The sequence below is a fragment of the Macrosteles quadrilineatus genome, unplaced genomic scaffold (genome assembly GCF_028750875.1).
Source record: "Macrosteles quadrilineatus isolate MER2022 unplaced genomic scaffold, UCM_ALF_1.0 Scaffold_5__1_contigs__length_97177068, whole genome shotgun sequence".
In the NCBI taxonomy this organism is placed as follows: domain Eukaryota; kingdom Metazoa; phylum Arthropoda; class Insecta; order Hemiptera; family Cicadellidae; genus Macrosteles; species Macrosteles quadrilineatus.
In genome coordinates, this window is record NW_026542598.1 from 14,148,314 (window position 1) to 14,175,488 (window position 27,175).

The window sequence follows — 27,175 nt, forward strand, 5'->3', positions numbered from 1 at the left end:
TAAACAATACAGTACTTGAAAATGTACCAAGTTAATGGTAGTGGTTTACTGATGTATGGATTTAGTTATACGTGATGGTTGTTTTCATCAATTGCAGTTCCCCGATGAGTTTCCTAAAAGCCTTATAGGAAGTGGTTCTTCGACACCAGATAGGCCTTAAACTCGACAGCTTCGTAATGGTAACACATTACAAGAAAATAAGAAACCAATGAAAATCGAATAAAATTTGATTACTGTATACAATATAGCATCGAGTGGTTGAGTTAATCTAACAAACTTTCAAGGAGAATTCTTGAGCAGTGAATTTCAGCTTAACTGTATCAATTTGTATTGGTTAAATTGATTACTTTATTAACTGAATGAATTCAGCCCTATCTAAATACTTTTAATTTCACAAGAATTATTATAAAAGATAATGGCAAACAGTGTAAATACCAACCAACGTTCAAAGAGAAGTTGTAAGCAGAGAATTATATCTTAACTGCTTAACATTATTTCTACTTAACTTATATTACTTTACTAACTGAATTAATTCATTAATGCAATAATAGAGTTCATTATTTTTTGTGCGAAATCGCCCTAATCAGGCCCCTCTAGTACAATGATAAGAGTTACGCTTAAATAATGTTGACAGTTGACAGGTCTATAATTCTAAATCGTATTATTTCATCGTCTAGTTAAATGCCATACATCATTAGAAATGCCATACAGTTGATTGTATACTCAGTTTTAAGACAGTTAAAACGAATAAAACAAAGTGACCTCCTTTAAGAGTAGCCTGAATAATCATGTTTGTTTTCTGAATTTTCCTAGGTCAATTAGACAGTTCCGTTCATGTTTGGAATAATACTTGCCCGGACTAGCGCTGGTTTCTTCCAGTATCGCTTACAAATTAACAAACGGTCATATCTTTTAACTGGCGACATTACAGTAATGTTTTAAATGCCCTTTATGTTTCATTTCTTCCATTCCGATGCTTAAACATGATAGTACTGGCATTATAATTTAAGGAAATGAGTACGGTTACAAATGTACGGAAAGGAGTCAATCATATGATGATTGATATGATGCCTTATATAAAAGGCAAAGCCCTCACTGACTGACTCACTCACTCATCACTAATTCTCCCACTTCCATCTAGGATGCTGAAATTTGGTACACTGATTCTTTAGGCATTAAATAGGAAAACTAAGTTGTTTTTATTCTGATCGGACTCTCGGGCTCCGCCCCAGTGGCTCTGGAGTTTCCCATAGTATTCATACATAAATGGAATTAATGAATCTTAACAGACGTTTCAATTTAACAAGTTGGTTCTGTTCTACGATGTCATAGACAAAAAGAATGATGTTCAATAGCATTAAAGTTACAAGGATTACCAACAGGGTGCAGCACTATTATTTTTTTAAATTTATGACAACAGCTAATTTGCAACAAAAAGGTGAGTGAGCGTAGCGAACGAACTTCAACCTGCAGGCGAGTTAGCGTAGCGAACGAACTTCAACCTGGAGGCGAGTTAGCGTAGCGAACGAGCTCCAACCTAAAGGTGAGTGAGCGTAGCGAACAAACTTCAACCAGGACGTGATTGAGCCATGCGAACGAGCTCACTTATGAAGTAAAACGGGGCAAAGCCCGCGGGTACAGCTAGTAGATAATATTACATTAAGCAGAAGTTTTAATAAGGTTGGTGTTTTCTCATATTACCCAGAATACCCTATTATAAAGGGTAATTATAAATTAATACTTTACCACAAAAATAATTTCATTTAAACTACTTTTGTCAAATTTATATTTATGGGTCCCTTTTAAATACATGCGTCGCGTGTCCAAAGTGTAGCTTTTTTCCCCAAGGAGTAAAACGCTCTTGAAAAATTAGCGAGGGTTGAAAAGACTTTTTGCCCGTGTCGTGAACTATGTTTTTTGTCACATTAGAACTTTATATATGCTAACCAAGTTACAAAATAAAAATACTTTTTACCTAATACTTACAATATAACAGCTAATTTTTACTCTCTAAGGATTTACTCCTTACTAACTTACTTACTCCTTGCTTATTTGATTGTAAGTAATCACATGTATCGAAAGTATGCATCCATTCGGTTGAAGTGTAGTTTATTGTTGTATGCTTTGAAGTTCAATGTACACTAACACAATCGTATAGGCGAAATGATTGAATCACTTACTAAACAGCTGCTTGTTTGCACTAGCAAAATTGAAATCAAGTTGGAAGTCGTTTTGAGAGGTTATCTTTACACGAAAAGCATTTTCATTTTGTAATTTAGTTTGCTTAAATAATGTTGCAATGTGACGAAAAACAAAGTTCACCACCGGGTTCAACACACGGGCAAAAAGTCTTTTCAAACCACGCTAATATTTTTCTAGTGAAACTTGAGCTTCGTTCGAAAAGAGTCACTTTACGCCTTAGTGATGAAATATTGTAACCGACAACTTTAATGGCAACAATGATTTTAAACCTATGCTACATTTCTGTGAAAGTTCTAAGTAATAGGTTCGTAAACTTACAACGGTTGGGTTTTTTTTTTGTTTGTTTTAAAAACATTGTTTTTAACTTCTTGCTTTGACTAACCAAGTCAAACATAGGGAATGACTTTGATGAGTTATAACAACTGTTATGACCCATCAACTTGGTCAGCAAAAAAATAAGGTGTAAAACAGAATTTTAGACACTAGCGCATTCTGTGATTGGCTCACACAACTACATTCTTTTTAATTTAAAAAAAATTTTACACCTGGTCCATATAGATTGGAAGTCTATTTCAGTATCTAATAGCCAATGCTTCTTGTTAATGCATTTAGTAAATAAATACATCTATAAACTTTATAGCTTCTCTATACGCATTTTTCTCATTAAGTTGGAAAAACGCACCTTTGTACTACACTATTTATTTCTTTATCCAGAATTGTAAACTAACTGATTTTACAGTTGTGCTAGAACAGTCCACGAAGAAATGTTAAACAAACGATGATAAATATCTGATAAACTGGTCTCGAGTAGAATATCGAGTTTATCTGGTAGCTCTTGCTCAATGGACATTTACAGAAATAGATAACATCCGAAATTTATGGACAAAATCTATTCCATAACGGTTGATTATGAATAAAAGCTTAGTTGGTAGGCCTGTGCACTTAAAATCTATTCACTACTATCATTGACTATTGGATACAGAAGTTGTTGTATTAATAGTCAAAGCTACTAACCAAACTAAGGGGGATGGAATCAAATAGTTAACTGCAAAAATTATTAAGTGACACGTACTTTATTTTTACAAAAAATGCAACGTATTTTGACCACTTTCCCGTAGGCCTAAAATACGTTTCTTGTTCCTCCTCTAAAAATTCTGCTGGCGTAGACGCTGAACAAAACAAAAAACACTGAGCGTAGCTAAAAACCATTGCCAATAGCAATGTTCAATTTCTACTGTACATTCACCTACAGATTCTTCACCGTCTCTGAATTTCTTCCAATTCTGACAGTTTTTTCTAATTAAAAATCGAATGGAACACGATATATTGGCAACATTGCTTAGGAACTATCTGCTTTAAAGCGTAAATAAAGAGATACATATATAATCATGTTATGTAACTACTCGGGTATATTATTAGCCAATGCATTACTTGTTGTAGTAAATAGGCTGTGTGTGAGTAATAAATATGTCAATTAACCTGCTTCACTCCAGTTAGGCCTATAAGTTAACGTTTAAATAACAGCTTTAAAATAAGAGTAGGCTACGGTTTAGTGACATTTTTTCCCTTGCACTTATAATTTCTTTAATAACGAAATTAACAAAACTAATACAAATATAAATTGCAGATGTCTAAAACATTGCAGAAATAAAACTGGCACATCTACTGTGATCGAACTGTAGGGTACCTTTACAGAATAGTTAATTGAGCAATATTATCAAACTTAGAAGTGTAGAGAGCTAAATCTGCTTTGGTAATAAATTCGTAGTTTAGACTTTAGATCATTGTTCTACAGTGTATTTATCAACGGCTACCAACATATTTAGTCAACAAAGTTAGTCATATTTTATAGTATTGTTTTGATAAGAAGGCCTAACATACAAATAGGCTAATGAATATGTTTCTGTGTAGAATAAACTCTTAAAACAACTGTCTAATCATGTGATACAGGAATATGAGAGATATGTTTTTCTTGAACCAGGAATTTAGTTCATTTTCTAAGACTATGGGTTATTTTGCAACCTGCGGTAGTAAGATCGAAATCTCTCTCTAATTTGCACCTTAGATCAACTTATAGATAGCTACGTTTCTATATTTTAAGAACTTAAGTAGTTTTCAATCTTTTAATTCCAAAAATATATCTACCTGTGCACATATCCCTCTCTTGTAGACTCGAATACTATCAAATGTTTCCCCGAGGCACAAAAATACTAACAGACGAACCAACGCACGAACACAGACTAACAACTGACCACACAAGATAAGGCCAGTAACCGACAGACACAGGTAAGGTGCTGTCGACGGAGCAACTGTTTGTAATCAGCTGTTCAACAATGGCGAGTCCGCAAGTAATCAGCTGACTGGGTAAACAACGACTGTGCGATAACAAAAAGTTTAGACCCAACGGTCACTGTACGTAAAATCGGTACAGTGTTCATCATAAGGGATAAGCCAAAAGGTTATCATTATTACATCTTTGGAAGAATTACAAATAAAACGTTCCGTCAAATATATGTTGTTCTTTTAGCAAATTCCCTCTATAGGGAAGAAGCTATCATTACCGTTGGTGAATACCTGTGGTAAGACTAGACTTGGGACCAATTTACTTTTTTCATTTGAATGTCCCCAGAAACCAAAGTACTATGTTAACATTTTTAACTATACAGGGTGTTTGGTAGCCTTCGTCAATGCTAAAGCTAAGGCTTTTTTATGTAGGTAAGTTGCGATATAAAAAATACGCAATTCGGAGAGTTATATCTCACTCCTCCTCCTAGAACCAGCCATTTTTAGATTTTTCAAAATTTCTTGAAATTGTGTGTTGAAATCTAATTTTTTATAGAATCTGCATTAAATATTCCATTTAAATAAGTGTAGTTTGTTAGTAGAGTCAATAAAAACTTTGTAAATCCGACTTGAGTAAAAAAAAATAAAAATCGATAAAAAGGACAACTTGCTTAAGAAATGTTTCTCATGCATGTTTTTAATACGACTATCAGCAGTACTATCATGATAATTAGACCAATTCGTAAATTACAAGATAAAAATGTGGTTAGATTCCACTATAAATTGTAGGGTCCCTTAGTTGCCATTATGTCATTATTCTATAAAAATATTGGTCATTTAGTTAACGTAAATTGCAAGACAACCGCTTGACGGATTTTGATGATTCTTTTTTGATTTGAAGGTCATTTTGTGTAGAAGGTTGTGACGGAGCCAAAATTTTGATTTAGACCTCAGGACTCTGACCACTGGACTTTTCAAGTTCCCATGTTATTCATATGGAGGAGATTTTTATTTTTTATGTATGGTTTATCAATAGAACATTTTTATTTAAAACATCCGTCTCAAAATTTTTGTTTTTGTTTATTATGTATTAAAGATTAAAATATTTCTAGGTCAAGCAGTTTTGGAAAACCATAAACTTCTAAAGGGTTGTGTGCTTGGCTACTATGGTTTTTACTACTTCTATTTGAAACTACACAGCTTATTTGTGTGTGTAATAATGAATGTAATTTTCTATTTTCTTTCTTTTAGAAATATGTATCTTGGATTTTTACTTTATGAACAAAGTACCTACACCTTTTTCGTGGCGTTTGGGGCTATTGATTAACAGTCCTGTCTTAGGAACATGTCGGCCTTAGTCACAAAAGACTACAATATCACACCACTCATCCTACACTCATCTCCATTCGTACTACCTACTTTCGTACGGTCCCAATTTTAATTAAAGTATCAAAGTATTAAAGTGCATTTTTATTTCTTAGAAGTATCAATTGTTTAGTTCAGGAGCTGTGAGGGTAATGGGTAGATTATTTCATTTCATTTTCATCACAACTATAAATTAGGATTGTAAAGATGTACGATTAAAGACAACATATACAGGGTGTTTTTTTTTTAACTTGCATCTTTATTTATGTAAAAACCGCAATAGATAGAAATATGCAGTTTGCGGGAATCATCTATTGATGTAGGGGGCCCAATTGTTTTGAATTCCACGTTGCATTCACATTCCCCCCCCCCCTTTCCCCCCTGCCCTCAACTTATTTTTTGTAAATAGCAAGGTACCCCTTGTGACATATCAAAGGAAAGAGCATGAAAAAAGAAAATGTTTTGTGAAAAAATTTTTTATCGGCTCATAAATATGTGAGGTATTTCAACCCCTTTCTCTCCCTACCCTTAACTTAAAATTTTGAAACTGCGAGATATCCCTTTTGACCTATCAATTGAAAGGGCATGTAAAAAGAAAAAGTTTGGTGAAAGAAACTTTGTAATCCGCAAAATTAACAATTACATTGTTATTAATGCTACATTTTTCTTCAAAATTTTTTAAAGTTTTAACCGTATAAGAAAAATTACAGTATCAATAATAATGGCAATTACGTAATATCTAACAACACAATATGGCTAAAGCTGTAAGTATTAATAACACATCCTGAAATATCTTACAAATTTAGAACCCGATTTAAAAAATTGTTGAATTAAAAATGTTCTTTTTTCGTGCTCTTTCATTTGATATGTCACAAGGGATATCTCGCAATTCCAAAATTTTAAATTAAGGGAAGGGAGAGAAAGGGGGTGAAATATTTCACAAATTTATAAGCTAAATACAAATATTTTTTCACCACACATTTTATTATTTAATGCTCTTTTATTTGATATGTCACAAGGGGTGCCTTGCTATTAAAAAAAAATTAAGTTCAGGGGGGGGTGGAATATCTCACAAATTTATGAGCCAATTTTAAAATGTTTTTCACTAAACATATTCTTTTTTCGTGCTCTTTCATTTGATATGTCACAAGGGATATCTCGAAATTTAAAAATTTTAAGTTAAGGGTAGGGAGATAAAAGGGGTGAAATATCTCACAAATTTGCGAGCCGATTTCTTCATGCTCTTTCATTTGATATGTTACAAGGGGTACCTTGCTATTAAAAAAAAAATAAGTTGGTGGCAGGGGGGATGTGAATGTAACGTTGAATTCAAAACAATTGGCCCCCCTACGTCAATAGATAATTCCCGCAAACTACATATTTCTATCTATTGCGGTTTTTACATAAATAAAGATGCAAGTTTTTAAAAAAACACCCTGTAGTATATTTCATTACTAGGGCGAATTCTGTGCTCTCTGGCGTAAATTGACTCTTTTTGACCCAAGCTCAAGTTTTAGTGAGGGTTGAAACACACACTTTTCCCCCAATACTTTTCATGTAAAGATAACATCTCAGCTTGTGTTCAATCCTGATAATGTAAATATGCAGCTGTTTAGTAATTTATTCAGTCATTTTGTCTGTTTCAGCTGTGTTACTGTACAATATACCGAGTATATATGTCGATATATATATGTTGATTAACAAGAATGCAACAATAAGCTAAAGATACTCCTAATAAATCAATTGATAAATCATTTCCATCCATGCATTGCCAAAATTGAAATTTACAACTGTTTACAACAGCTGATTTTTACTCCATAGTAAAAAAATGCTTTTACGCCACACTACATACCATAGACAAAATTTATTTTAGTTTGTTTGTAGCTGGGAAATATGTTTGCTCAATATTAGGTGGATTTTCTTTATAATTTTATAACTGAAATTGCTCAAGTCTTATCATAGAAATTCCTGGTTATCAGAATTATTATTTCTACCTTTGAAAAACAAAAAATCATGAAATTCAAGAATGTAAAATAAAGTCATTGGATATATATCAAAAAAATCTATAACTGTTATATCATTACATTTTAATATCAATTTACATATCAAAGGGAAAATGAAATATTATTGCTTATAAAATAATTTATTAGGTAGTCCTTAACCCTTAGAGTGCCAGGCGAGAAATAAAAGTAACGCTCAAAAAATGCCGATGATTTTTCCCGAAGGTCGCGCTAAAAATGCCGAGCGCGATCTGGCGATTTTTAGGTTAAAATTTCGTAAAAATCGAATTTTCGATATTTCGACCAACGAAAATCGATGTATCGCATCTAGCAACTTTCGACTCAATGTTAATATATGGGTTAAAAGAATCCGAGTATTTATTCGGTTGTTATGACAGCTGTTCGATCATTACGAAACGTCCGGTCAGCCGGACGTTGGCACTTTTGGCTCGTTCTAAAAACGTCCGGTCGGCCGGACGTTGGCACTTTTGGCTCGTTTTAAAAACGTCCGGTTCCCCGGACGTTGGCACTCAAAGGGTTAAAAGACAACATTTTTTATGAACAGGGTATAAACATTCTAAAAATTACATCTCTATTAGGCTGATTTAGAATATAACACTTAAATGTCTAAATAGTTAATATTTTTACAAAATTTACAGTTCAGCCTAACATTTTGTGGATGACTGTCTTCATTTTGCCAACGATAACTACAATATACACATACAGGTTGGCCACAAAAATCCTATGATAAATAGAATACTGATATAAAAATGCATCAAGAAAAGAAGAAAGCAAGATGAAATTATCAATTATAGACAGCTCAGAAGTAAATATGATGAAACTAAATATTTGTTGTTTAACTAGTTCCTATCAATAAAACTGATTATACTAACCCTAACATATTAACACTCTACAAACAAAGTTCAGGGTCTAATACTTAAAAGTACATGAATGTAAGCAAATTTACAAGTAATACGCTTAAGTCTAAGATGATAAGACAACTGAAGGGAGTTAACATCTTTATATTTAATAATACAGCTTTGGGTAAACAGCAAATAATGATTAAATAACATAGACAGGTAAACATAATACATAATACTACATCAGCAATAACAAATTTAAATTTATCATAAGATTACATATGTTAACTTGTTTGTGTCGGGAATGAAACACCTCTATTTTTAACTTGACGGATGTAATTTTCAAAGGTACATAAAATCATAATTAAGTGCATATTAATTTTATTGGAATTCATGATAGTTATACACTGACACTTTCTTTAAACGCAAAGCTAAATTTTCATGATATTTTTCACATATTTGTTACATTGGTGATGTGCCAATGCGCACACACAAAAGCGTTAAGTAGTTTTACATACCATGCCTTAAAAAAATTAATTCGATTCAACTTAACAAGATCATTAACTCAACAATTAAAAAATATTATATTTATAGAGACATAGATAGACAGAACACAGAATTAAAGCTATTTGTACATTGTTGTTTTATCAAAATTAAATTCATACCGATTCAGTCTTAAGGTTTCAGAAATGAATGAATGCGATTCAAGCACTGCCGTTTGGTAGACTTCGTCTTAATTGAAACTTTCCACACTTAATCTCAGTCATTAGAATGTCCACAAGATCTGTCTTTTCTTCTTCTTGGAATATTTTTGTCTTTCCACCTCCAGTTTTCTTTTTGTTATTTGCTGGCAGTGCCTTTTCAGCCTCAAGTATTGCTGTGCGCTCTTCCTGTTTCTTCATCTGACAATTGTCCTGTTGACATTCACAGTTTTCTATCATAATAATATTGTAAAAAACAAAATCTACCCTAGGTTTGATTGTCTTTGGTAAATAAAAATATAAGTTAATCAGGATATCTGTTTAATATGAGAGGTTTTTAGGATTTTATACTAAACTAGACAAAGCTAAACTCCATTCAGAATGTTTTTTCAATAAAGTATATATAACACTTTTGAGATTCTATCCATTACAATATTGATAAACGTTCTTTATTCATGGTACTAGAAATTTCAACAGAGTCAAAATATTTGGTAAACAACATTTTTGTTGATCATAAAGAGACCCACTAGGGAGAGACTACTGTTACAGTCCCCACTGCCTCTGAATGGTCTCCCAAAAACATTGAAACATGATTTACATCAGATTTTGTGTACATAGCTTTCTCAGAGGTACGCTTGTTGATTTTTTACCTAGAAAACTCTTTTAACTCAACTATTATGTTAGCAAAACAATAAAAAATAAAAAGGTGGAGAGGTATAATTTTTCTTATGTTAGCGTATATGGTTATAATTTTAACCAGTATAGTTGAAGTCAGAGGATTTGTGCTGTTACTGCAACCTTTGAGTGGACACCCATGATCACACTAGCAACCCACACCCCACAGACACAAGCTTAAATTGATGTATAAAAACACTCTTTTGCAGTTTTATCAAATCACCGCACTGAATTCATTATCAAACCATTCTAATTCACATTTTAACTTACCACAATTGCTTGCTTGATCTTTCCAAAGAAGTCAGCCAACAGCAGCAAACACTCTTCCAGTTTGAACTTCTTAGGATCCTCGCAAAAATGCTCTGCCAGCCGCTGCTCTGCTGCTTTGGCCTTGTCCATCAGCTTTTCTAATTTCTCAACGTCTTTGACGGATTTTTTCAGAAACTCTGCAAAAGAGAGTCTTGTTAAATTATGTTAAGTTGTAATCATTTACAGAGTTTTCAGTAAAAAGGATTCATATTTTTAATCAGACTCAACTAAATACATTAGCCTTTAGTTTTGTTCATAAAAATCATTTCAAGTCTAGTTAAGAAAAGAAATTTGGTTTGTAGTATATTTCATCACTGGGGCCTAATGTGACACTTTTTACCCGTATGGTGAACTATATTTTTGGTCATATTGCATAATTAATTAACAAACTAAGCTAGAAAACAAAATAAAATTTATGTAAATATAACCTCTCAAAACAACTTCCAGCTTGTTTTCAATTCTGCTAATGCAAATTAGCAGCTGTTTAGTAAGCGATTCAGGGCCGATTTACCGAATAGGCAGGGTAGGCGCCAAATATTAGGTTGATTGCAAAATTTGTACCGGACAAGAAAGTGAGCTAATAAAAACATTTTAAAATGCTACTTTAGACCCGCAACACATACATTAAATACCCCCGCCGCAGCAAACCTGCAGACTAAGCGAATTTCCATTTCCCTGAATGGATTTACACTAAAATGTCTCCTTAAAAATATCACATTTATTCCCTATTTAAAAAGAATCAGTTTAAAACATACTTAGGTTTGCTGCAACAGGGAGGGTAAAAGTGTTATTTATGTAAAATGTTAATAGTTGGTAAGTAATAAAAACATTTTCCAAATTTGGGCAAAATATGTTAATAAAAAAGCAAACTACAACAGTTTACTTATTCTCCATAAGAATAACATGGAAATTTTAAATTTACAATTTTTTGGAATTTTCTCCGTAACTATTAGGCACATTCTAACACTTCAATATACTAAATGATTTGTTTTTTTAAGCTCTACAAAATAGTTTAGAAAGAAATTGCAAAATTTTATGTTTTTTCGGTCAAAAATGGGAAAAACCCATTTTTACACCATAAAAGCCCCCATAAACCCCCGTTCCCATTGTCCGATCATGCTGGTTCGCAAACTCGTTCGAATAAACGTAGGTTTACACGTTTGTACCAAATTTCATCAAAATCGGATCATTTTTGCTCGAGTTATCGCGCTAACCGACACATATATATATATATATAAATATTGAAGAAAGCATATTAACTCAGTACCCTGAAATTATTTTTATTTTTAAAACTCTACATGTTTCGACCTTTCATCAGGTAAACATTTCTTAAATAATGTTAAATAAATAACCTTTCAAAGGTCGAAACATGTAGAGTTTTAAAAATAAAAATAATTTCAGGGTACTGAGTTAATATGCTTTCTTCATTATTTATAATAGTAGCCCTTTATCTAAACAATTGTATATATAAATATATATATATATATATATATATATTTGAACGGATGGTGTTTTTGGCCTCTAGGGACCTCAAAACGAAAAAAAAAATCGGTCCCGGGTCCAGGTCTTACCATGAGTACTACGGTAATAGCTTATTCCCTATATGGGAAATTCGCTAATATTCCCTATATGGGAAATTCGCTAAAACGGCTGTTTTTGCTCAGTATGACAAAAAATAATTTGATTGTCTGCAAAAGTCAGTCTCTGAACAATTTTAAATTTAACATTATCTCAGACTCCTCCACACAATGACATATTTTACTACTTTATCTTTTACAACATTTAACTGAGCATCAACATTTGTTGTAGCTAAAACTAACCTTTGAACTTCAGCAAAACTTCTTTGGATTGAGCACCTTTCAATTGTTTTTCTAGTTTCCTTACTGAAGCCGCTAATGTTTTCACTTCCTCTTCTAAAGAGGACAATGGATTCCTGAAAGCAGTATAGAAGTGGTATAGAATGTATAAAATACATTAACAACCCTATTCAAAACTGGTTTACAAATTTCCAATAATTAAATAAACATATCTTATATCAAACAGGATAATTTGATGTTATCTGTTCTTGAAATTTAATTTAATTAGTATACAGTAGTCTTGATTATCTTTTTCCATCTGGTTTTCTTGAGTTATATGACCCTCCCTAGAGTATCAATGAATTCTGTGCCATTTCTACGTGGTATGGTTGAACACCTGAGTAGGCAGTTAAGGTTGAATAGATATGACTCGGAATTCCAATTTTAGATAATTTTGAGGAAGAAAATAGGAGACAAACTTGAAACTACAGTGTACAACTAGTTACTTGTGTAGTAACTGACATACTTGGCAACTGCTCTAAGACCTCCTAAGTCCTCCGTGAAGGAAAGCATGTCTCCTTGGTTCTTCTGGGTAATGTCAACAGCAAAGTGAAGGAACGTCAGCCTTGGCTTGTTTGCTCGGGTTTCTAGCAGTTTGGGCAAAGTGTTCAGCTTGAAGCCAGCAGCATTCCCAGCGTAGCTCCCCTTAAAAACAAAGGCAACTAAGAAAACTGTACAGATTGTTGCATTGATCAATCTAAAAAGTTAAAGGTGATTCTTAAACATTTTTGTCAATGCGGGAGGCCCCAACCCATCCTTAACCTATTCCGATTGTGCCAACGTTTTATCTACTTCCAAACACCAAACCACTTTTACAAATTAATGGACCAAATCCGCTGTGCAATAGGACCTCAACATTGAGACTTTTAAGGGGAAGAAATTTAATATATCAAGATGAATGAACAGTCTAGGCTTGTATGAAGGCTTCTTGAAAAGCCGCAAACTGATGGAATAGAAACTGAAAAACATAACTGAACAGGCTATGAACATTACTATTAGGTAGTTTTAACTGAGTTACTTTCTTCTAACAAGCCCTTTGTTGAGCATCGAGGTACACATACTACCTGAACATACTACCGGTACACTAAACACAGTGTATTTCCTCATCAAATACAAATTTTAAAACTGAAAATATAAATCCTCTTCTCATTTTTAACCGACTTCCCCACTACCAACAAAAGGAGGAGGTTCTCAATTTGTTTGTGGCGATGTTTTTTTTTTTTCTATGTATGTTCACCAATTTCTCTGTGATTCTTTTACCGATCAGTGTGGTTCCACCACCAAAATAACCAGGAGAGTTTCTATTTGGTACCTTATATATTATGTTTAAGTATAATATTTGTTTCGGTGAAAAATTCTGAAAACTTAAATATTCAACATTTATTTTGTTTATATTTGTGCAGATTGTTTACATTTGTGCAGAGAAGGCAATAAATAATAATAAAATTCCTACACCTGTTAGTTGAGACCATTTAAATGAAGCTACAGACAATTCTTCATGAAACAGTTGCTTCATATTGATCAATAAACTATTTCTTGCCATGGAGCCTAATGAATTACATTGAAAAAAATGCATTTTGTTTTGGTTACTATAAAAAATGTATTTCAACGTTTGACCTGATTTGTGTATACAGTAATTCTGTTTTTAGTATTGAATATTCTGACTTACAAAAACATATATGTTTCAATGAATAGCTGTATAATATTGAGGAATAAAGGTGTATTGTGAAAACCAAAGCATTTGTAAAACAGGTCTAAATATAAATCAAATGCAATTATTCCTTACACGACCTAAGAAGTGTGAGAGTGCATAATCGTCAATTGTTAAAAGTGTTAAATATTTTAATTACTAAATATGCATTTGCAGATGTGGAATGTTTATTGATATTCTCTACCCAGTTACTATATCATGTCAATACTATTATGCCTGCTTCGGAAAGTCCTAGAGGAAGATGATTTACAATTTCGACTAGGCTATTATATCTTGATTAAACAAAACCACCTACATGGCTTGCACCACTTTTAGCTGAACCAATCTTTCATATACATATTTCCTTTGCAGATGTGGCATGTTTATTAATATTCTCTACCCAGTTACTATAACATGTCAATACTATTATGCCTGCTTCGGAAAGTCCTAGAGGAAGATGATTTGCAATTTCGACTAGGCTATATCTTGAGCAAACAAAACCCCCTACATGACTTACACCACTTTTAGCTGAACCAATCTTTCATATAATATTTTCCAAAGGTACTATACGAAAGGTACTATGGTTTTAACGACCAATTTTCCACTTTTGAGAGATTTTTTTGTCGCTGGTAGCTGAGGAATAACTTTCATATTGTTCCAAAAGGCTTGAGACGTTACAGTACTGTATTTCTTTTTATAATGTAGAAGTACACCGATTGCAGGAAACAATGATGTCTGACATTTCAATGTATCTAGAAAAGACAATTAGTTTTTCATTAGGCCTAATGTAATGGAAAACTCTTTCTTTCTTAAGGAATATCTAAAGATGTTTATTTTCATACCCATTGATTATGTAACATGAACAGGTGACTCAAGCAGTTTTAAAATAATGATTGCTCTGTGGAACTTTTGATTGTGTCAAACAGTTTTGCTTATCAAAAATCCTCAAGTAATTAATATATAAAAAAATATAGTCACTAAAAATCATGAAATAATTTATTTTTGTAAAAAAATACAACCGACTTCAAACGCTCTAAAAAGAATGAAATAATTTCAATAAAGTAAACTTTTGTATGAGGCAAGCTCACGTATTTCAAGTCGGCGCGGCTCAAACTGCAAATATGATTGAAATAAAATATTGTGTGTGTATTTTGAAAATCAATAAATTGTAGCTGGATAACATAAATATATAAAAAAACATACTGAACTGTTTTGTTTATATATTAAAGGAAATATTTTCTTGTATTTTATGTTTACTTCAGAATAAATGCATTATGAAAATAACACACACAAATGTTCTATATGAATAGGAAAATAATTTAGTTTGATATTATGACAGGGAAAAAAGAAGCTAGTTTAGTATTAAAACGTTACTTTTCCATGTTAGAAACATTTAAATGCGTTATAATTTTTTTAAAGATACTCGTTAATACCACAATAATGCCGATCTCTGATTACGGTAATAAAATAACACTTAACGCATAACTATGAAAAAAACATGCAGATTAACACCTTCAGTTATAGATAGTCACCTGCAATATTACACCCTCTTTCAATTTTGTATCAAAAATCATCATAGAGCCGCGCCGACTTAAAATACGTGAGCTTGCCTAATACAAAAGTTTACTTTATTGAAATTATTTCATTCTTTTTTGAGCGTTTGAAGTCGGTTGTATTTTTTTACAAAAATAAATTATAGCTTACAGCATTCAAATAGTTGCCAAGTTGAAGCAGAAGAGCCAGAAACTCTCCCAGCTTGCCACAGTTGATTACAGCATCGCAGGTAGACACAACCGCTTCTAACTGAGGAGTCAGCTCAGCTACTGCAGCAGGACATTCCTCTCTCTGTAACATGGTATACCATTGACATTGAAGAAAGTTATTTACACACACACTCGTCAAAAATGTAAATTAGATAAGAAGAGTCAGCAAAGCTAGCTTGGTTTCCCTTCCATAATATTGTCCGATAATCTCGGAAGGAAATAATTTCAGGAATAAACATGGACAATATGGTTCATTGTCTCAAGGAAAATTACAACTACAAACAGTGCATACTGAGTGGAGAGTTGGTTGTTTTGTTATTAGTGTGAACCAGATATCCGATTTCAGAAATTGTAGTTTTTTCAAAGACAAAAAGTAAGCATTTTCTAATGATTTTCTAAATTAAAACTGTGTGTTACAGTTATTTGAAAGGTACACACCTGCAGCATGGCTTGGACTCGCAGCGTGTAGTCCGGAAGTTGTAGCAGCTCTGCATAGAACCTCTCTGCAGTCTCAAGTGTGTGGAGTTCACCGAGGTGGGACTTTATTAGGGTTACCTGTACAAACAACAAATGATTGTTTGAAAAATAGATGTTTAAATTAGCTTTATTGTTGATTTGCAGCAATGTGGACAGCAAGTAATATGAACAGACGTTTACAAAGCTAATCAGTGGTTTTAGAAGTACAGTACTTATAGTTCTTCACCAAGGAAGAAGAGAAAGGATTTCCTGAAATAAAAAAACCTGATTTGAGGGAAAGCTCCAAAGAATAAATCCATCCTGTTAACTTCCACCTGAGTTGTCAAACGTTTATTTTAGGAGGGCCTTCCCCACCAAGGTCTACTACCTGGAAAGTCGTGATCCTCATAGATTGCAGCTCTTAGCCATCTTAGCCAGGTGAGATGTGAATTAAACCCTGGATATACTGTGTTTCCTGGATCATGAGACAACGCCTAAAATCACTTGTTCATCAATTGATTAATCGGTCTACCATACTGCCTATATACTGGTTAGCACCAAGTCCATGTATAGTAATTTTAAATTTGACTCACAGATCCCAGCATATGGCTTAAGTTTTTTGGTTGAGTTGTGTTCACAAAAATTATAAGTGACATTTTTTTGTAACCCCTTGACATCAAAGTGTGTTACCTCTTGCTCATCAGGCAGAATCCTGAGCAGCCCCTTCAGCCTCTCTGCAGGGATTCCCTCGCAACTCTTCAGAGCCTCCAACACTCCACCAGCTCCAGTCTTGAACTGTTTCAGGAAAATGTTCACTGCAAGACTCCGTTTGCTGTCCAAGAAACATGTCAAAGTAGGGGAGATGGAACCGGAACTTGACTGAGATTTGAGAGACTTTGAGAATGTCTTCTGGCAGAACAACTCGTCAATCACACTGTAATCTATCGGCACCAAAGGCATTGTCAAACTCGCCCATATAGACTTTCCTGGAACAGAATAGCAGTTTATGACAGCTAATTGTATTTCCTGTAGCCAAAATGATCATTTAACAGCTGAATCAGGGAACTATAAAGCCGGGTTTTCCTAGGCGCGGTAGTGGAGAGCAGAGAGAGGAATGCGGAGAGCGGACTCCAATTGTCTTAGGTAATTTAATGTTACTGTTTTCCTAGAAGCGGAGCGGAACACCATGTTAATCTCTTTTCCGCTCTCCACGTTCCTCTCTCCGCTCTCTGCTTTTGCGCCTAGGAAAACCCAGCTTAAGGATCAGTACCTGCCAAATTTAGAAAGGGATTAAGTTATAGGTCTATGTGATAGAGAATAACAAAGATTTATTGTTCATTCACTGATAATTATTTTGTATCTAATATGGCAACAAAAAATACAGATAAATTAAATGGCTTTAGATTACTCAAAGTATTTAAGACATTATTGAATACTAGGTGAAACCCGTCGAAATCGACGGTTATTTTCAAAGCTTACGCTAATTCATCTGACTGCGATAAATTGAGTGAAATTGTACATAATTTGAGCATTTAGCATTGATTAAAGATTAATAAGTGTAAAAACAATAATGATATTGATATTAATTGCATTAGTTACCAAATATGGTTGATCATTCAATGAATAAAATATATCCCATACTGTACGTCATCGAAGTTATTAGTATATTATCTGGTATCTCATCGTTTGGAAGAACCTTTAAATAGTATTAAAATCTTGGTGGATCTTTTGTACTGTAGTTAAACACTTACGTGATTTCGTCAGTGTAATGCAGATTAATCTATAATTTTATTTGAAAAAATATCTGTTTGTTGGGAAGACACGTTCTAACTTCAAAGGGAGATATCCATTACAGTGTAAGTTTGATTTTTCCTTCGTGCGTCAGTTCATATCGTACTTCTGTGCTAATGAATAACCCTCTATCACAGGTTTTAGAAATTTGTTGTGGGGTTACTGTTAAAGCTGGAATTACTTAACATGGGGGATGTCAGTTAGTTGTCTCAGCCATATAAATTACATAAAATTGTCAATATAATCTCTCTACGAAATGTTAGGTGTAGTGGAATATACTTGAAGTGAAGTTGGTTTTTATTCCTAAACGGTTAGGGGCCTCCTCATTTATATGCGGCTTCATTGGCAACAAATAATGCAAATGACATAGCAATGAGGCATTTCCAAAAAGAAAAAACAATGTAAATTGGCTGTTGACGTTAATATTGACGTTTACATACGTTGTTAATCAACGTATCTTATAAAGGATGATGTGATCTAGTTTAAAAGGAATATGACCTTTCTGTCATGACAGTAGCTGCTTAAATATTATTTACTCATTGGGCCATATTTACAGCCAAAATGTGTTATTTTCAATAACATATGGGTAAGTTACACAGATTTTTTTGCTGGTGATCAGTGCACTTTAAGAATATATATTTTAGAGATAAATTAAATGGTTTTTGTTACTGAGTAGCGCTAGTAATCATGCACAACCCTTTTCGTTAGTCTAATAACATTCAAAGGCTCTCTAAGAATTCAAGTTCTTATTTGTAAACATATCTAGCCTATAGTATTATGTTTTCACTAAGCTGAATGAATACATCGAAGTAACCTCTCTGAAAATTCTGCAGTATATTGCAGTTTTCCAGCTTAATGCCTTTCTTTATCATGCAAATATTTCTACATAAATATTGTAAAATGTTTTATCCAGTTGCTGTAAACTACTATTAATTAAACAAAATATGGACACGGCTCAAATGGACACCGTGCCCTTCTGCACTTGTAGGCTATTATTTTGTATTGTATTACACAATTGAATATTTTTCCAATGATTGAAAACATGTATGACAATAATCTCATGAACCTATGATGATCTGCCAAGAACAATATGATAAAAATAAAGACAAAAATGGTGAAAAGGGTAGTCACCAACCGTAAAATAGATATAAGGTCAATAAGAAATAATTTTAAGAGTTACTGTGATAAAAGGATTTTCCACAGATTTCGTCATGGAACGTTATATCATGGTTATATATTGCAAAACATGACATGATACAGAAGAAAATTAATTTTAAAATCAGAAAATAACATTGAAAATGCTTCTTTTGGACAATTCAGTAACCTCCCAATTAAAGTGTCTTGTTTAAAATACAATTATTTACAAACTAACAGCTGTTTCATTAAAAAGTACTATACATATGGCCAAAATGTAAACAAATCTGTAGAGGGATTTTTAAAGGCTTCTGGGGCAGAGCCCTAAGGGAATTTACTTCGTTTTTCTTTTGATAACTCATCTACAGACCAAGACCTTTCTTTTGATACCCCTACCAATTTTCTACGCCCAGCCGTTCTCTCAAATTAGTGGAGACAAAGTTTCCAATTAAATTTTTAGATTCCCCCATGTTAATCTTATGGGAGAAAATCCAACTTTGATTGAAGATCCTGCCTAAACTAATAAAGATATCAAAAAACAAAAAACACTTTGCAAAACTACAGATCAGGGCAATTCTTTTGACACTTTAATCATCAAAATCGGTCCAAAAATAAGGGAGGAGTTCTGTTCACAAAAATTAGCTTAGCGTATTATATATATAGAAGATTGATATAAAATTTATTTTATAATTTACTTTGCTAAAACATGTAGGATTTAGTATTACTTTTGAAACATTAAGATTTCCTAGTGGTTTGGTAAGTTTTGAAAATGCAGTATCATCTAGCACTCACCAATAACTAGGTTTGGCACTTTGGTCCAATTAAGAGTCTTCATTTTCTTGCTTGGCTTGGGTAGAGTGTTGTACTTATGAAAGCCAGAGGTAAACTCTCCTGGGAGTCTTCTGTTAGGCATTGTGTGATAGTTCGGGTTAGACCTGAAGGTAGGATGTGCAAAACTTTCAGCATACCTCTCCTGTGTTATGAAGGGTTCAGAAAACGGAGGCGGTGGTGGAGGAGGAAAAGATCCATTTGTCATAGAAGGTGGGGGTGGAGGTGGAGGAGGTCCATTTGAGACTAATGGCATTGGAGGTGGTAGTGGAGGTGTTGCGCCATTTAATGGCAAAGGGAGTGGAGGAGGAGGTGGCGGTGGTGATGAAATATTTGAGGATGGAGGTAATGGAGGAGGTGGTGGGGGTGAAAGATTTGAGGATGGAGGTAATGGAGGAGGAGGTGGTGGTAAATAACAGTTTGTGGAAGGAGGTGATGTATTAGGAGGGGGTGGTGGTATTGAGCTAAATGGCATTGGATGAGGAAGTGGGATATTTGATATGTAGTTTGGGTCTGTTGACACAGGTAGGGGTGGAGGTGGGGGTATGATGCTGGTGTTTCTGAGAGGAGGAGGGGAAGGTATTGTTGAGACTAAAATGTTTTCAGAAAGAGAAGGATGATTGAGGGTATTTGAATTAGGAACTGAGGTGACAACAGTTGACGTAGTCTCACTTCTTAAATTGAAAATTTTTTCAGAGGTAGGAGAGGTTTGTATAGGCACATAACTTTTGATTATCGGTTCTTCAATGGTAATACTGTTGCTCCTTTGATTACCAAGAGTTTGAGGTGGAGTAGACTTTCTTATTTTTGTAAAAGACAGTCTTTGGCTTTGATTTGTAGCAGGAGCAGATTCTACATTAGGAATGTTTTCTAGGTGTTGCTCTTCTGGCCTGTGTACACTAGTATGTGAAGTAGATGGTTGCTCTTCCCGCACAAACTTTCTCAGGCAGTTTAGACAAATGTCTACAGATGGACTTGGAGACAGCGAGAGATCACTGGTGGAGTTAGAGATTGACATGGTAGGTTTAGAAAGGTCAGGATGATCAGTCGGTTCATTGTTGATCACCGGAAGACTGAGGGTTGGGGAAATCTTAACGTCATCTACTTGAGTTCCCACAGTGCAGCTAGCCCTTCTTTTAGTGTAAAGCCATCTATTTCTTGATGTCTGTGTGCCAAACTCTCTTGTTTTGCCTGTTCTCTTAACAAACGTCTTAGCATTCTTGGGATCTGACGTAACTTCTTGCAAAGTCTCCCACAAGCGATCCCTAGAAAAGCAAAATAATTACAAAAAATTGTAATTTGTTTTTAAAGGTAAATCAAACAACTATGGGATTGAGTTTCGGGCATTATCATGTGCTTCAATTAAAGTGTGAATAATACAGAAATAATTTTTAAGAATAATGGCTTTTTCATATTTAAAAAATCTTGTAAATTGCTAAGGGAATTAAAAGTCTTAACTGATCCTAATTTATACATGTTCATAACCTTAGTTATGTATGTTACAATCTGACTACGAACATTTTTAATCGATAATTTTGACCATACATAATAACACAAGGCTTAAAAATAATTTTCAACTACCAATCCATTGTCTGTGCCTCATTGAAACGATACTCGTTTAAAAAATAAAGCCAATACAATGGCATTTGAAAAATATGTCAAATTTCATATTAATTAATGAATATTTATTGAGAATCAATCTACTTCAAACCAAATTCAGTATTTTATTTTTTAACTATTTAATGTAAAATTGACAAATCATGAATTTGACATTATCATTATTTGACATAACATAGGTATGTTTCATAGCTATGCTATCAATTAATTGTTACTATTTTATATGAAGGTTTTTGACAATAAAGTTTGATTTGATTTGATTTAAAAGTCATTTGACCAAATTAAAACTGAAAATTAGTTCTTCTAACCCACCTAAATTTTTACTACACAAGGTCATTCTTCAGTAATCATATACTTGTATATGAACATAGTCTTATTTTAATCATAATGAAGAAGTTGTTTATGAAAAACTTACGAATCAGGATCAGATGGATCAAGTTGAGAAAGTGCTAAGAGTAGTGACTGGAGCATGAGAATCTGAGGAGTATCCACCACCTAATAAGATAAAGAAACTTGAAATCTTCAAATACATAAAAGTAAAGTTTAAATTTGACTTCTGATAAAAGCAGACAACATAATATTTTAATATGCAACCATTTTTACATCTAACTGTAGTATCCACCACTTAAAACATATCCTAGACTATATAAAAGTGTTTTACTTGTGCTTTGAAACTGCTATAACTTGTAGTCACTATTAGTTTTATAACACTATGCTTAACGTATTCTATCGTTATATTATAAGTGACTTTAGAAACTAGATAAGATGTGAATTTATATGTGAATAAGTGACGATCAATCAAGTCATAATGGAAGGAGAGCTACAAAGTTTCATACAACAGTAGCACTCTTATTTGACTACTTAAAAACTGGTTAAAGCACCACTTTAACCTGTAATTTTTCTCAAAACATTGACATCTATGTGACTTTCTACTTTGAATAAGACGCCATTTAGGTCTTATTAATTTAAGTTTTGTAAGCACCCGAAGATGAAAGCTGAGGATGTTTCTTTAAAATAAATCTCTAAAACAGGCAACAAGGAGGTTACTGTATCAATCCTAAATATTAAAAAAAATATTATGAAGAATCCCCTAATATACTTTGGGTTTCTTATAGAGTTGTCTTGTGTTTAAAGTTTTTTAATATCTTTCCCAATAATATTCATGAGGAATTATTCCTCCGTATGATATTTTTCAAGCTTGTAGCACTTAAAACACATCTCAAAATCAACAATACCAACAGCCAAATGGGAAAACTTACTTTTTTGTACACCAAATCAAACAGATGACACACAGACAATGGTTCTAGTTGTTCTTCGTCCGATGCCTGATGTTCATCAAATACCTTCAGCTGAATCTGTAGAGCCTCGTCTTCAGTTGACCTTAGAGAAGATAGAATCTTCTCCAGACCAACTCCTGCAATGTTAAATTCTATCAATGTCAAAATATTCCTCTAAGGTATTTGTATGCCAATATTTGGTATCTAAATCAGTTTCTTTGAAGGGTTAGCACGAAGAAATTTTGACAAGACATAAAATCATACTTCATACTAATATTACAAGTGTAAAAGTTTGTGTGTTTGTTTGAAGTTCTATCACGCATGAACTACTGGCCGGATTGGGCTGAAATTTGGCATGATGATAGCTCAGACTCCCGATTATCATATAAGCCTATTCTTATCTCAAAAATCCTTTCAGGCCCCACCCCAGTGGTTCTGGAATTTCCCATTAAACCTTAAGAGTATTCATATTTAAAAGGAATTAAAGAACTTAGTCAGCCCTTTCAACTAAACATGTTGGTTCTATGATATTCAATAGCATTAAAAAGTCATAAAGTTAAGTTAAGTCGGTTAAGTTAAGTTTTACCAAGAACTAAGAAGATGCAGAACTATTCATTTTCTCACATTATTTTATGATAACAGCTAATTTGAACTAAACAGCAACAAAATCTGTCATACACAATGAGAGCTGTAAAAGTAGGATTGTTTACAGTTATGTGTTTAATTTGCAACAGAAATACTTGGTGTGTTTGAAAATGATGCAATGGAATACGAGGCAACACTAGACTATAGACAATTTAAATTATTAAAAATACCTATATCCAATGGACAGAGAGTGTATACTATGCAGAGCATTAAAACGGAGAGATGAGCCTGCTGGAATGAGTACCTATTTATTTTCTGGAGGAAAAGTTTCTTTACTTGCATTAGAAGAGCCAATATGAAAGAACTATACCTTGGAGAAAATGAAGAGTCGGGGCATTTTAAGTTTCAAGATTTTCTGCTGAAAGATTTCTTAGTTATTGGAGATTAAAGATATTGTTTTGTGTTAGAAGGTTTTCATTTAGTTTTTAATTGTAATTTAATCGCTGGAGATTTTTTTTTACTGTGGCATGACATTTTTTAACTGTGTGTGATGCAATAAATAATGGAAAGTAAATAAAAAAACGTCTTATAACACTTAAAACATATATTTACGCTTATACTGTTACTCACAAGACGGTAAATATACAAAAAAAAGGTGGTAAGTAGTGATCGATTTCGATTGGACACTCCAATCATCATCAGACCCAATAGGCGAATGACAGTGTCCAATTGAAATCGATCACCACTTACCACCTTTTTTTGTATATTTACCGTCTTGTGAGTAACAGTATAAGCGTAAATATGTGTTTTAAGTGTTATAAGACGTTTCTTTATTTACTTTCCATAAAGTTAATAACACGTACAATGCTGATCAAGAAGTTATTTAATAAATAATGATAATATGTTATTTTTCTTATCGTTGGCGAAACCACTACGGATAATTATTTACCAAACATTAATAGAACTAAAGACATAGACCTCAATAAAAAGATAAAGTATACACAAATTAGGAAACTTTCAAATATCGAGTTGTATCACCTGTTTTGATTAGATTGTAATATTCTGTTTATTTCTTATGCTACATGATGGTCATAACTTCGCAGGCGAAGCCACGGTACAAGCTATAGTATGCTTTAGTTTTCAATTTGTAAGTATCCTTCAAATTTCAATTTAGCTTAGTTAATAATTTTGCGTAGTCACGAGATATCAGTAATTGCTGTCAGTACACCCAAGTGGTGGCCCAAATCAGCTTAGTCCTTTACCACTTACAAACTGGCTTCACAGCTTTACCATGAGAATGGAGTGTCTACCTCTTTAATTTTAGTCAAAGGTTGTGCAGTCTGCTAAATCCATAAGAAAGTAAAGTCAAGAGCAGAAGCTTAATTTTCTTTTCTCCAGCAAGAAATCCTGGGGAGTACTGTTAGAAAGTAAAGTTAAGTGGCAAAAACCCAATAAGGGGTTGTCTCGATGCACTCACCTAGTTGACTCTGAATAATGCAAACGATTTTCACCCTATTGCAAATTTTACATCCTGTTTGTGTGTGTCATGATGCATATACATTGAAAACGGGGTTTTTGAATTTTTTTATTTGGTGGCAACTTTTGGATGCCTTATTAAGAGTGCACTATAGTGTCAAAAGTTTTTTTAGGGGTAAAATTTACGATTCATGCTTAATTTTTTCTTTTACCAGCATTTTTATAGTTATGTAGCTTAGAGCAATGTTCGTGGCTCATTGCTTAATTCAACGTCCATGTCCACTCTAAGACAGCCTGGACTTAACATGGAAATAGAATGTCTAGTTCTATTAACGGTCATAGGTGTGACCTACCAAACAGCTCTGTGCGGAGGTGGTTCCTCTGCAGAATGTCGGATGCTCCCAGGATCACACAGTTGACGAAGGCCAGTAGCGTTGTCTGGTACACCACAGTATCAGCTGTTTGTAGCTCCTGTATCACCAGGTCAAACCTGTACCTCCGCCCGTGGCTCATCTGCTAACAAGAGGCACACCAGAAAATAGGTTACCTTGGTGGAGTCACAAATACCGCTATCTGTTACAATTTATCTTTTGTTCAACCTTATTTGATGTCATTTAGATTATTTTTATTTATTAAGTTTAAAAAAAAATCCTTAACTGCCTGTCACCATAGACTAGGTACTGATCTGTGAGGTGATTTTAAGGCAGATCATCTCATTCAATACTACATTCATCCTTCACTCATACTTGGGTTAAAATACACCTACGTGGTGTTTGCATTGCAATAATTAATAATTGATAAATTCACAGTTAAAGTGAGTCACATCAGCAAGCCAGTGGTGACTGAGTGTTAAGATAGTTCATTATGACCGTCTCAAACCAGCAAAGTTTGGCTTATGAATTAACCTACCACTAAGCTATCGTGTTCAAAAGATTCAGAAGAAGTTAAAGATTCAACTTTTTTACCCTGACTTGTTTGTGGGTTTGGATTGTAAAACATACGCTCAATGTGACAGTAAACTATATTGGAACTTTACAGTATTATATAATGATTAAAATGGACCGGAGTCATGTTCTGTCAACTAATTTATGGATTTCTTAGTTACCTATAAGTTAAAGGAAACTATAGCTTAGCTCTATACCATTGGGTCACAGAGTGTTGTCACATAGAACGTTATCATTACTGATTGATACTTTTTACCCAGGGCCTTCAGAACAGAGGTCCTTGCTCTAACTACCAAAACCAGTCCTAGTTTAGTCTAGTATTAGCAAACAGTGACATGTCAGTAAGATTCTGACTGGCACCACAGAGAAGTAAGGTACAGAGGAAACATTCAATGGTACATTTAAGTGGTGTCTAGCAGATAGGAACTTTTGTACAGTCCTCTCAGGTTGGGCTCTTCCTTGCTTGTCACAAGTAAATTTCCCCTAGTGTGTACTATAGAGCAGAAAGACCCCAGTTGTATCATAAGCAAGTTCTGCTGTAACTTACTTCTCTGTGCTATCACTAGTGGCAATAGCATGAAAATCAAACTTCAAAATCAAAACTACATTCGATTTGACCTCGTTTGATGCTTTGTCCGATACAGATCTTATTTTGCTTTGAAAATGATAACTACTAATTCACAAAATAAGACGGGGAAATATTCTTACCTTGAAGTAGTTGAGAGAGTCAAGGGCCAGACTGTGTCCCTCGGAGGAGTACATACAGAGAGCACACAACAGCTCAAACACTTGCAACTTCACACTGTTGTTGCGGGACACCAGAACTGCAACAACAATAATGTTGTGGTCATTGAACATCATTTGGGTAAACTATATTACTTATATTATAAAGTCCAACTTTGAGCTTTTAAATTGATCAGGAATAAATAATTTTGTGGGACCTTAAGGAACATTATCAAGGTTTATTAATGTGATCCCTCCTTAACTCAAAAACATTTTACAGTTCATTGACACTCTTAAGAGTGGATATGCTACTCATCTACAAACCTGTTGGTTGAAGTCACATGTTTAATTTGAGTAGAAAGTAAATGTACAAACTAATAAATGGACCAAAAATGCTTCAAGGGTGAGTGTGGTTTTGGAAACTACCACCAGCTTTTGAGAATGTAGGTTTTTAAGGGTCGAACAAGATGTAAAGATCATAATTCTTTAAAAAGATCAAGGGCCATAACTTAAAAGATTTTAAATAGATCATGCTTGTCAATTTCTCAATTTGTTAAGTTATTTGTGAGGATACATAAAAAATAAAATTGTCCATCTCAAGACAAAGACAGAATTACGGTAATGCAACATGTGACAGACA

At 33.6% G+C, this 27,175-nt stretch overlaps 2 protein-coding genes across 8 annotated transcripts in view; both read right to left on the minus strand.

Annotated features, from left to right (window-relative positions):
• LOC128994477 (UNC93-like protein) overlaps positions 1-4,409 on the minus strand; it is a 166,273-nt gene extending 161,864 nt beyond the window's left edge. Inside the window, exon 1 of one of the 2 annotated variants that reach the window (XM_054419059.1) lies at positions 4,348-4,409. Coding sequence is in view for 1 of the 2 variants with exons in the window: in XM_054419056.1 (XP_054275031.1) it covers positions 4,348-4,357 (10 nt within the window). In the remaining variant the exon portion in view is untranslated. The remainder of the gene's footprint in view (positions 1-4,347) is intronic. The other variant, XM_054419056.1, reaches the window with a different exon arrangement.
• A 3,611-nt stretch (positions 4,410-8,020) lies between these two features.
• Positions 8,021-27,175, minus strand: part of LOC128994558 (inverted formin-2-like) — a 97,808-nt gene continuing 78,653 nt past the window's right edge. For 4 of the 6 annotated variants that reach the window (XM_054419183.1, XM_054419186.1, XM_054419188.1 and 1 more), the window contains 12 exons: positions 26,521-26,636; positions 25,222-25,384; positions 22,790-22,944; positions 21,946-22,025; positions 19,878-21,178; positions 16,851-17,146; positions 16,143-16,259; positions 15,646-15,786; positions 12,718-12,896; positions 12,216-12,328; positions 10,357-10,532; positions 8,021-9,624 (listed from right to left, as the gene is read on the minus strand). In XM_054419183.1, coding sequence (XP_054275158.1) covers positions 9,415-9,624; positions 10,357-10,532; positions 12,216-12,328; positions 12,718-12,896; positions 15,646-15,786; positions 16,143-16,259; positions 16,851-17,146; positions 19,878-21,178; positions 21,946-22,025; positions 22,790-22,944; positions 25,222-25,384; positions 26,521-26,636 — 3,047 coding nt within the window. In that variant the 3' untranslated portion in view covers positions 8,021-9,414. The remainder of the gene's footprint in view (positions 9,625-10,356; positions 10,533-12,215; positions 12,329-12,717; positions 12,897-15,645; positions 15,787-16,142; positions 16,260-16,850; positions 17,147-19,877; positions 21,179-21,945; positions 22,026-22,789; positions 22,945-25,221; positions 25,385-26,520; positions 26,637-27,175) is intronic. The other 2 variants (XM_054419185.1, XM_054419184.1) reach the window with 2 other exon arrangements.